Source organism: Atractosteus spatula, chromosome 12, assembly GCF_055471065.1.
Source record: "Atractosteus spatula isolate fAtrSpa1 chromosome 12, fAtrSpa1.hap1, whole genome shotgun sequence".
Classification (NCBI taxonomy): Eukaryota; Metazoa; Chordata; class Actinopteri; order Semionotiformes; family Lepisosteidae; genus Atractosteus; species Atractosteus spatula.
The window spans coordinates 38698710-38711079 of record NC_142717.1 but is presented as its reverse complement, the minus strand read 5'-3'; the positions used below and the strand labels follow the sequence as shown (position 1 = coordinate 38711079).

Genomic DNA, 12370 nt, shown 5'->3' with positions numbered 1-12370 from the left:
ATAATGCCTTGGGTAAGCATTCAGGGAAACAGGTGTTTGGATTGAGAATTGGTTAATAGAATACAAAGGGTACTGATAAGGGGTGATGTAATTAGTGGAGTACTGCAGGGATCCGTTCTAGGACCTTCTTAAGTTATAACTGTGATCTAAATTCTGCTATAGATAGTTGTGATATTTGCAGATAATGCCAAATTTGGAGGATTAGCAACACTTCTAAGAGCAACAAAGGAAAATCCAAAAGATTCAGATAAAATTCATGACTGTGTAGATCAGATAAACAGCTGACAGATAAGGTTTAATTTAGACGAGTGCAGGGTTTAGTACGTCGTGGTAAAAATGTAGACTTTTTATACAGAATGGGAAATAGAAGAGCTAGAAGAGGCTTCTTTAGAAGAGGCCACTTCTTTACCCAAAGAGAAGCGGGAGTGTGGAATAAGAAACCTGGCAACTTTTTTGGAGCTGATACCAGGGCTTCTTTCAGGAAACAGCTGGATGAGATCCTTGGATCAATTAACTTCTAGTTACCAAACAGGCTAGATGGGCTAAACAGCCTCCTCTCCTTTATAACCATTCCTTTGTTCTCATCACCACTTATGCAGAACTGCTCTTAAATCATTACCTCATTTCAGACTGTCGATTAATTCCATCTTAAACGCATTCTCATCGGCTTGACAGTAATGTCATTCGAATACAAAGAAACAGATGCAAGATGGACTGTGAGTGATTAAGATGTCACCCTTTCAGTGTGGAGTGTCCTTCACTACTTTTAAAATAACACTATGGCTGTTAGGGAATCGGTTCCAGTATATGGCTCAGAGTTAAATGACCAGCTCCAGGTAGACTTACTGTATGGACACAGTGATAGAATAATTTTCTTTAATAAGTGCACATGAATTTATCATTAATATAAAGTAGATGACAGTTTTTTTAATATGTCACCTATATCTCACGGTAGTGCTTCTTACTAGTACATCTTGTGAACGGCTCTTTGAGGAGAAAATTAATTCAATATCTTGAACAGTCAATGTAAAAAATTCAACCTTATAAAAATTCCACACAGTAAACACCCTTTTTCCTATTCTTTTGTGGTTTTATGGTTGTTTTCTCCGTTTACGTGAGCCTATCTAATTAGACTCTGATATTTTTTTTTAATCTTCTGTTTGTAAAATTGCATTGTGGAGTTTGTATATGGCAGCAGACCCTTTGGATCACATTGAGGCACCTAACTTGGTCTTGCTTGTGTTTCATTTCAGGACTAAGAGGCCTTTCGTCCCCATCACAGAGTGCATTTTTGAACTTCCAAACTTCGCAATACAAGCCACTAGAGCCCAGACACTCCTACTGCAGGCCATTTACCAGAGCTGGGCTCACAACCTGGGAAATGGGGTCTCTCTTGGGGTAAATGAAGCCTTACTGAATGAGGTCTACAAGGCGTCAGGTAACATTTTTACTTGTGTTTTTCTTTTTTGTGGTTCATTTTTTGTTTCCTTCTTAATTTAATAATAAATTAAGGGCGGAGCGGTGGCTCTGTGGCTAAGGGTCTGCGTCTGTGGCTGGAAGGTTGCCGGTTCAAATCCCGCAGCCGGCAGAGGAATCCTACTCCGTTGGGCCCCTGAGCAAGGCCCTTAACCCCAACTGCTCCAGGGGCGCTGTACAATGGCAGACCCTGTGCTCTGACCCCAGGCTCTCTCTCCCTATCTGTGTGTCTGTGTGTCTCATGGAGAGCAAGCTGGGGTATGCGAAAAGATAATTCCTAATGCAAGAAATTGTAAAGGGTTAATAAAGTGATGTTATTATTATTATTATTATTTTCAATATGTGTTTTTATTTTATTTATTTATTTTTTTTATGCCTCCAAACAAGGGGTTGCTGACTGCTTTTGTGAAATGGAAAGGCTGGTTTCTTATAAAGCTTTCTGAGAAGTAAGCAAGAAGGTGGTCTTGTAAACTATTACGATGACTGGGGATTTGAATTTGAAACCAGATGGGCAACCATGCACACAGCTGAACTAAACCCTCAGACCTTATATTTAACCCTTATTTGAATCTGAATGCTTTTGTCAGCAGATGTGTGAAAATTGTATTCTTTTTACTTGTTATAAAATATATTGCTGTACCTTTTTATAAGTACGGAATGCCATAGCTATGCTCATTTCCACTTTAAAGGTCGGCTAGCCTCCTGAAGCCAGTTAATACTGTGGTAGTGGTGGAAATGTCTCGCAGATTTAAACAAAGATGCCCAGAGCAGTCCAAGACAGACTCCAAGACTGAGGTATAAAACCTCTGTGATTAAAAGTTACATTGGTGCACATTTCATTTTTCAGACGGTAACATAAGAAAGAATTTAATGCTCGATGCCTTATAGGATACCTTAATGGTTGAATAATAAATTTAACCTCATAAAAGTGAAATTCAATAAAACAGTAGCTTTCTCATGACGGTAGCATCTGGCGGATTCTCTCGAGAGCCAGTATTTTCCAACTCATTAGGATCATGTTGTTCTGTATGTCGTCAACATGGACACAGCCAAGCTACCTTTACTTACACAACCGCCAGATTATTAAATAGGTCTCTTGTGGAGTGAAGTCAAATATTCCTCTCGTTTGGCCTTTTTGCTTTGAAACTGGCTAGAATAGCAACTTTAGGATTTGCACATCTGGTCCCAAACATGGAGGCGAAAAAAAGCAAGTGAAAGTGGAAATTAGCAGTTGAAATGGGTATCTTTTCCAGGTGTGCTTATGCACTGCCTTACAGAAATATTCGTATCCTGTTGTGAAATTACAAAATGATGCTTGCAGATTATTTTTTGTAATTTGATGTTTTATTCAAAACCTAAACAGTCAAGTTGAAGCCTTATCGGGGTAAGTAGTTTCATTAAAACTTGAAAAAAAACTCATCAAAAACTAAAGAGAAAAAAAACTAAAAAGAAATATGTTAATGGTTGTAATCAGACCCATGGACTCGGTATTTGGCGGAATCACCTTTGGCAGCAATTACAGCTGCAAGTCTTTTGGGGGATGACTCTGCCAACTTTGCACACTGGCTCGGTGCAGTTTTTGCCCATTATATGAAGCTTGTTATTAGCTCAAGCTCTTTCCGGTTGCATGGAGATCGCTTATGGGCGGTAGTGTAAAGTCTTTCCACTGATTCTGAATAGAATACAAGTCAGGACTTTGACTGGGCCACTCAGTGACACACACTTTATTATTAGTTAGCCATTCCAGTGTGCCATTGGCTTGTGCTTTGTGTTGTTGTCATGCTGAAAGGTGAATTGTTTGTTCCAGTATTAGGTCTGAGGCAGTTTTTCCTCTAATATTTGCCAGTACTTTGCTCCTTCTGTGTTCCCATCAATCTTGGCAAGCTTCCCAGTCCCTTCTGATGAGAAGCAGAATTATAACTTAATGCTGCCACCACCATGCTTGACAGTAGGGATTGGCTGACTGATGCACTATGTTGGGTTTAAATGCTTTGCATTTACACCAAAAATTCTTAAATTTGTCTTGTTTGACCACAGACACTTTTGCCAGATGTTTGGTTTGCAGTATCTTTCAGGTGCTGTGTTGCAAAGCCCAGGCAGGATTTGAAATGCTTTTTTTTCCAGTTCCATACAGGCGGCTTTTGTGCAGTGGTTGGCATGTTGTGGACCCAGGGACGGTTTCTTCCATCTCAGATCTATCTTTCCATGTCACTTCTGTCCTCACAGTGGCATCCCTAACCAGTTTCCTCCTTGCCCAGATGGTCAGTTTGAAGGGACAGACTGATCTTTGGACTGTCTCGATGCCTTCAGCTTCTGAATGGATCGATGTCACCATGCAAAGCAGTGCCACGGTTCTGAGATGTTTTTATACCTTTTTCAAGATCTGTGTCTTTGTATAATCTTATACCTGCGTGCTCCTTGGTCTTCAAGATTCGCGGTTGAATCTTTGACTGAAGTATACTACCTGACTGAGAATCATCCAGTGATTGTATTTATTCTGACAATCTTGAGAAGTATTATTTCAAACAGGCAGAGGCCTCTCGGCTAAGCATGTGGCTCATAAAGGTAATTTTGTGCAACTTCATTGAGTTTTGCCACAGGAAAGGCTTTGAATACTCATTCAATCATGACTTTATTTTTCTTTCATTTTAATTGTCTTTCTTTCTTTTTGTTTGTTTTTTTTTGCTTTGAATCTGTCGAATAGGTTGTGTATGTAACATTTATTGTGTTATGACTGAAAGTTTTAAAGCAACAAAATTTGAACACTGTGCAAGGCCCTCTATTTAAAAAACAATAATGTAAAAGAAATGGATTTTTTATGGTCTTGTGTGAGCAGAAAAGAAACCACTTTTTGGAGGGCTAAAGAATAGTACGAAGTGAGCTTTCTTTTCTCACAGGCTGGTTTATGGTGCTAAGACAGCGGATATTTCTTCTGTCTTCTTTTGTCATGGCCATATCATGCAGTTTCTTATAGCTCCCCAGGTTGAAGTCACTGAGACAAATTGGTTATTTGTTAAAAACAGCTTACAGCAGGAGTTCCCAAAGTCCGTCTTTGAGCAATATCCTCCTTCAGGTTTTCTTTCCAGTGTAACTCTTAGTTTAATGGAACCAGTGACTGGCTCAATTAGAGCAGCTCTTTGCATGAACCTTGGTGTGAGGAGACCTGTTAAACCTGCAGGAGTCTGGCCCTCCAGCTCCCATTCTGGGAGCCCCTTTACAGTTGACCTTGACTGGTGGTTTGGTTCCTGTGTTTCCGCTAGCCTTCTCTGCGGGATTCAGCAGTGTTGTTCCGAGCACACACGTACATGCATGAGCTGTGCCGAATGCATGGCACATTAAAACATAAACCTGCAGAGGCCTGGATCACAGACGCATAGGAAAGCAACGCGTAATGATGATAATACAGTCATGGGAAAAGATTGGGTTAACTTCAGGGTCAAGTTTTTTTTTTTTAATCTTAAAATTTGCATTGAAGTTGAATAGCTATTCGTGGATTTAGCATAGTGCCACAGAGCATAATCCTTTTTCATGGTGCTATATTTTAGGTGACGTTTCTTTTCTACTGTGCAGTGTTTGACAGATTCAGGAAAGATTGGGTTAAGTGCTTTTTTCTCTTATTGAATGAGGCATGAAGCTGAATTTACTGTAAAGCTTTTTGTCTTGTTGATTATTGCCCTTTAAATATGGAGAGTACTGATATATTTAGTAATTTTCTGTGCTTTTATCTTTCTTTTAGAAAATGATCATTGGTTTATCATTAGGTATCATTGATAGGATTTTCACAGCATGGAAAGGAGATAATCTGAAAAATGTCACCATATGATTTAATTTGTGTTAAATGATGTTTCTTTTTATTTTCTGAGTCGCATTTTTTAAAAGCAATGATTAGTTCTGTTTTTTGTAAGACAATTGAACTTTCTTAATGACTTGTTTAGAAAATGTCAAAATAGGCATGAGACTGGGTCTTTTAATGATGCATAAGTAAACTGTTTATTACCATCTTTGTTTCATGTATGAATATTACACAATTGATCAATTTAAAAATAGCAATCTGACCCCAGACCTCATCCGTACTTAATTTATACAAGTCCTCTGTGAAATAGGAGTAAGATTTTTTTAAGAAACCCTTGGAATTTTAATTTATTAGGCTGTGTGCCATTTTAAGTTCAGCACGTAAGTATTGAGCAATTATGCTCTTAAACTTTCCATGGTGGAATTTTTTCTTTGTGAATCTTTTACATTTCGCGGATAACAGCTTTAGAAAAAAAAGTCAGATGGCCAGTTAATTTCTGTTTTCTTCTCAACCAGCTTGAAATCCGCATTTATCGAGTTGGCTTAGTGCAGCTTCCAGGAGAGTTGATGTGTGTTTTAAGGTGCCTGGCTGGTCTCGGGATTGGCTGCTGTGTAGTCAACCGTGCAAACAGCCACGTTGACCACAGAACAGTTCCACAGGGACACAGCTCAGACTCAAGCTCACACCTGCAACGTCTCTAGAAGAAAGGGCTGAGATCACCCCACCTAGCAGCTCTCACATGGCTCTTTCAACAGCCACACCTATAAGTGCCGGCTTTCATTGATCTTACTACTCATCTTTTTAATTCTAAGTTTCTCGCATGCATACTCGGTAGTTCTGGTTAAACACCAAACAAACACATGTGGTAGAAAATGACTTCTTCCCTCTGTGTTTTTTCCCTTTTTTTATTTTTTTTTGTGCTGCTGCTTACTCAAAGATCTGTGAGATCTTGGGAGGTACTGTATCTGTTCCTCCTTCTGTGCAGGTGTCCATATTCAGAAGACTTGGAATAAAACAGGAATGATGTGAGGTTGCAAACGTAATCCTAGCTTCCTGAAAGACAAAATGGTCTTGCTTCAGATTTTTTTCTTGAAGAGCATTGGAATATTAAGTCCAAAATATCCTTGCTTTTGGTTCTCACTGGAGTAATGCTAGTCCCGGTTGCCTTCGTTTGGATCCTCTTACTGTTCATGCAGCGCTGAGTGTTCCCCATGCGAATGGTACATTTAAAAAAAAAAAAAGAATTCGGTAATCTCGAACTCGCCATGGTTACCGAACAATCTGACTTTGCCTTGTTGATCTGTTTGATCTGACACTGGATAAAACGTCAGTTCAGTGTTGTTTTGTGGCAGGCCAAGCACTATAGGGTGTTGTACATGGACATGTCTGAAGCCTGAACAACGCTAAATATTCATTTAACCCATTCCAGCACCGTCCTCCACCATGTATTCTGATCCGTGCTCGACGGAAATTTTTAATGGCTAAGAGATACATTTTCACGTTTTGCTGCTTTGCCCAACTCTAATGGATTGGGTCATTAAAAAAAAACAACAAAAAAAAAAAACAGGGTTAGCGAAACAGCAGGCATCCGAAACCCACATGCTTTCTCCAGAACAGCAGCCAGTCCTGTGGTTGGCAGCTTAAAAGCGATCTGCCCACCACTTTTCTAGGCAACCGCTAACCTCAGCCCAGGGAAAGTGCCCTCCCGCTGTGGGCTGGGAAGGCTGGAACCTGCCATCCCCTCCTCTTGCCCTGATTGTCCCTGGCTCGCACAGCGGAGCAGTCCCAAGGTGAGCACCCACTTGGCCCCATCCTCTCAGCTGAAGGCAGTTCGGCCATGTAGCTCCATTTTCTTTTTGCTGCAACTTTTTAACTGGTTAGTTTTTATTTTTTTATTTTTTGGAGGAGGAGGATGAGGTTATTTTGCAGCTTTCCCTCTTCTTTCCTGCAAGAAATGTCATTTGTCCTTTTGGATGAGTGTTCTGCTTGCGCCCTGTGCTTTGATCAGCTCTGGTTGCCAGGACTGTGACCTGGAATAAAAGTGTCTTTTAAAAGTGACAACCGATGGATAGTTTCTGGTTTGCACTCTTCATCCATTCTTGACTATGTGTATGTACAGGAAACCCTCGGTTTAATGGACTATGGAGTTAATTGACAAAATCTGCTTTTACATGGTAGAAATAAGTACTATGTACTGTAGATTTAAAATTCAGGAATATCAATGGTGTGCTATAGGGGTCGGTCACTTAATTACAATGGGTGTTGTTTGTGTCTCCCATGCCTTAGTGAATTTCATGGAGAAACAATAATGGATACATACCTCTTCTCCCCTATTGGTTCTTTAAACCAAGGGCTTACTGTACTGTATATACTTTTAAGGTTTTAGATGGAAGATGGCGGTATTACTCAGAAGTGCTCTTAAATTCTGGTTTAATAGACAGTTACTCTTAGCTTCCACAAAAGATCTGCAAAATCGTTGTGACAGTGTGTTAACCAGTTTGGGACTGTCATCCCTGATAATTTTTTTTTTTATTTAATATTTTTTGTTCTCAAGCCAGGGTAGTGCTTGGAGGGATTTGGGACAGCTCATATTATGTCCTTGATTGGAAGTAATCGTTTTGCTTTCTTTCATGCTTTTATCTGTGATAGTGCAATTGAAATGCTGACACTACAAAAAGATCCACTATAAAAAAAGAGCTGCAGACAACTCATTATAAAAGATGTATGGTTTGGCTGTTTTTCCCCTTTTAAATGCTTCCAGAGTGGAAATGCCTCATTGATTATTCTTTTTTTTTTGTCAGATACAGCTGTTGAGTGGATCTGTAGGTATCATTTGGCACAGGAAAAACTGTCTGGTCTGTCACTCCAAGCAGTGCATTGTACATAGCATCCCATCACCCCAGCATACAAAAAAAAATTGTTATTGTAAATGGTAGACTGTGTTACATTGCCAACGCAGGGTTATTGGAGATTGGAAGAGCCTTCATTTTACATTACGTTTGTTTTCCTTGTGTATCCGCGGACATGTTATTAGCCGCACAGCCGTTCCAGGGAGCTGCGAGCCTGGATTCACATGTGATTTCATTTTCAAGGGAAAAGGTGAAGAGAAGTGAGAGAGGGGGGTTCGTGGGGGTATGATGGTATGGCCCTGAGTGCATGATTTCTGCCTGATATACGAGCTGTGACATAGCTTTAGCATGACTGATATGTGACAGCAGTGCAGTGCCCAGATGGAGCCTACTGGACTCTTGCCAGGCGAGAAATGGGAAATTGGTGGCTAAAGGTGGGAAGGAACACTTCAGAAAACGGGGAATTGTTTTTCTCTTTATGAAACTCACCTTTCCTTACCTAATTGGATTTTGGTTGAATTCTCTTTTCTTTTTATTGCACTCTGTCTGAGCACGTGAGAGGACATTAAAGGAAACTGCTGCTAGGAACGTGTGAATACTGGAGGCCTTTGAAGATGCATGATGTTGGAGATCTCTGTGAGATTTCAGTGCTTAGTTTATTTCTGATAATGCATTGTAGTTATTAAAGCAAGCCTTTTCTTCAGGCTGCGCTACAGCAATTGTGTTGAATGTCAAAGTCATTGTAAAAGGTAATAGGGTTACGCATTACCTTGAAATTCTGTAAAATGATCTGAGAAGGTAGTAACTTTTTGAGTGACAACATAATAGAAAATGTATTTATTACATTTTTGTTTAGTATTTAATGTGCTCATTTTCTTTTTGTCCTGTGAGTAGCTCAGAAAATGTTTCTTTTTGTCCTGTGAGTAGCATGATAGCATTCCCTGGGAAAAGAAAAGTTTTAAAAACCTTTTTGGGATTAGAAATACTTAACAGATGAAAGTTCAGGCTTCTCACATGACTTTAAAAATGATTGAAGAACCTTCTTTGATTGGGTTTTCAAAATCCAGTAGACAGTTGAGTATACACTAGCTTTGGGACCAAAGGCTCCTATGGGTCCACTACAGGAATAAGCAGAGGTTAATTCCACCATGAAAACTAAAAATATAGAAGAAATAACACTTTTTGTTGTGCCCCTATTGGCAGTAAAAGCAGTGCACGTACAGTAATGTGGAAATTAGCGGATCTCCGGTCTCACTGCTGGGTGTCCTGTTGAAAGTGAATAAGAGGCAGCAAAACCCCCTTTCACTCATTTGGCAAAGAAACGAGGCCTTTCACGTTTTCCTCTAACGCGGAGTTAAAAGTGTTGCTCAACATAGGACCAAAAGGCAATTATTTTTCTGAGTGCAATCATACTTTTTGGCTACTATCCAAAAAACAGACATTTCATGTAAGAACTCGGTATTCAATAAGTAAAGCCTTATTCTGGCGGGAGACTTTCATTCCGGCCGGCAGCATTATTTGAGGAAGTACTGTCATCTCATGGGTTTTCACAGATGACATCTGCATCTTGTCTTGTGTTGATTTAAAAAAAATAAAATAAACGCACTTCTCATTTTAAAAGCAACCTTTTGAACAAACAAAGTGTCAGCAGTGGACAACAGAGAGATAAATCTTTTCGGAACGTGAAACCTTTCTTTTTTTTCCCCCTCAAAGCAAACTTCAGTGGGCTGCAGCCAGCCGGTCCTCAATGCGGATGACGTTTTAAGTTGATCCAGACAGGCCTTTATGTTTAAGTGTTTGATGGCTGTTTTGTTTCACCAGCACAAGCCAATAATAAAGAAGGATGGAAAACAGCAGCCCGTTGTTGCTGTGCGTTGGCATGCCCGATTTGCGCGTTGATTTGCATATACCGGGGCTATTGACAGACAGATGGTGTAGCTCTCTGGTCTGCCTGCGGTTTGTGACGTGATGCGCTCATCGGGGGAGATCAGTGCTGTTATTTATCACCGTCGCTATACGTTCGTCACCAGGCATCCTCTGACATGATACAGGCCAGGGAGAGATGATATTTAAAAAAGAAAAAAAAAATGGGGAAACCAAAAAAAAAATAAAAAATCTGCTTTCAGAGAATGTGCTTTTTTTTCCGTCACATAGCTAAATGCGGTGCAGAGCGCGTTATGGTGAAGATAATTACTGCGATGGGTAGGAGCTTGTGAAGGAAGGGCAGGGATGTCATTTCATTTTGGCGGTTTCAGTAGGTGATTTTTTTTTTTGCAGTCCCGCAGCATCATCCCTGCACAGTCCTCTGTGTGCGGAGCCCCCTGGCTCCCGTGCGGGAGAGACGAGGCTGCCGATGGGAGAAATGTCGCTGGGGCGCAGATGGTTTCCGTAAGGCTGGGCGGGTGCTGCTGTTCTCTTTGGGTTGGCAGGGGGTTCACGCGGACGAGCCGGTGGGAGTTTTGCCGAACTAAATATTGAGAGCGTGCAGGGCTCGTCATCCTGGCAGCTGTGGTGAAGAAAGCAGATACAGCAGCACGATGCGCCATGCAGGTGTTTGTTCGTCATTGACTGAACGCGTTCGAGAGGTCTGAATGTATGATGTTGCAAACAAGATTGCAAAAAATAGTCCAATTTAAAGAGCCACTAGAAAATATGTATCACTTGGGTTATAAAATATAGGTAGACCTTGCAATTCATTTTTCCTCTAAATTATTTTTAAACGTTTTTATGGGTAAAATAGACTGCGCTCTGAAGGATTCCTTTTCTGGTCTGTATTTTTGTATCTTGAAGCTAATGCACGATGTGAGATTACCGATTCAAATGTGCAATCAAGTGAATTTTCATGACTGTTAAAATAGTTTGAGGATGATGAAACCTGCTTTCAGGACAGTTTTGAACTGCAGTTTTCGATATTTCATCAAGGAATTTTGGATTTAAATTTGTTCCAGTTAGCCATCATTATGGTGGTGTGCAAAAACATCTCACATCACGTTTAAAAATGTGGCAAGGGCCAACCAACCAAGCTCAAAAGGAGTTAAACTGGTTGATAAGAAAGGGATGATATAACCATTTTAAGGTCTATAATAATCAGGTTACTTAATACTCATAACAATGGGTTTTTATTGCACTTTTTGGATTTGATTGAAATTTTACTAAATATGGAACACCCATTTGACATTATTGATTAATGTATCTTAATGTTTTTTAAATCATCCATTCATCTTATTATTTCAAAGCAATGCATTGATTCAACATTTTGTTCACAAAATGTACAGCATTGATGTTAGCTACTTATTTTTAAATCCTTAATTGTGTATCCTCTAAACAGTGGACATGACAAATGTAGCTGACTAATAAACTGGCATTCCACTATAAAGCTTCAGTCTTGCCATCTAAAATAGTCAGGCTTTCTTCTTTGATAGATTGAGTACTGAGGCATATTATTTGATGTGAAAGACATTGATGCTGACTTATTGTGCAGTACAATTGGTCAGAAATGAAAAAAAAAATCTGTTTGTATTTATCATTCACTTGCAGATTTTGCTCCCTGCTGGTACAGCAGTTCTGTCGGCGCTTATACATTATAGGATGCCAAGTGTTCAAATTACAGTATGTAGCAATGCAGTAAAGTTCTGTGACAGCTTAGTTGTATTTTCCTTTAAAACCGAATGAAGAGTACTGCCCAATGATACAGGTAGAACAGGACATACTAATCTTTACGTTAAAAATATTAACAAATAAGAGTTTTCCATTTGTATAGATTCCAAGACATAATACAGCACACATTTTGAAAACATAAGAACTGGTTTAATTTCATTAACTGTGGTCTGATATGTTGTGCATCTCTTTCTTGGTAAACCACACTGGCATTTATTGGCTGTTACTTCAAAGCACTATGGTTTTTCGTCAACTGTTGTTAGCCAAATGTGTCATAAGAGCATTAGCGACAGAATGGAAACCAGTTCTGATGGAGTGTGTTTTAATGGTATATCATGCCATTGCCTGATCACGTCCTTACATGTGGGTCTTAGTAATTTTCTGGATTTTTTTGTAAACCTCTTGGAAACCAGTGGTACTGTACCATTAGTGTAGTAAAAATTGGTTTGGTATAAAATCTTTTAAATGTGGTAATTCAGAAGCACTTCAGATTGGAGCTAACATCAGATTTGCACATGGTGCCATTTTAGAATCAGTGATAGAAGCCGGTAATGTTGCCTTCTTTAAACAGCACAGTTCTGCCCACTGTACGTTC

The 12370-nt window shown here is 39.7% G+C and overlaps 1 protein-coding gene across 2 annotated transcripts in view; it reads left to right on the top strand.

The window, feature by feature from the left end:
• The window catches only part of vps13b (vacuolar protein sorting 13 homolog B), a 324831-nt gene that overhangs the window by 75011 nt on the left and 237450 nt on the right, over window positions 1–12370 (top strand). For both annotated transcript variants that reach the window (XM_088929247.1, XM_088929248.1), the window contains exon 17: window positions 1254–1438. In XM_088929247.1, coding sequence (XP_088785373.1) covers window positions 1254–1438 — 185 coding nt within the window. The remainder of the gene's footprint in view (window positions 1–1253; window positions 1439–12370) is intronic.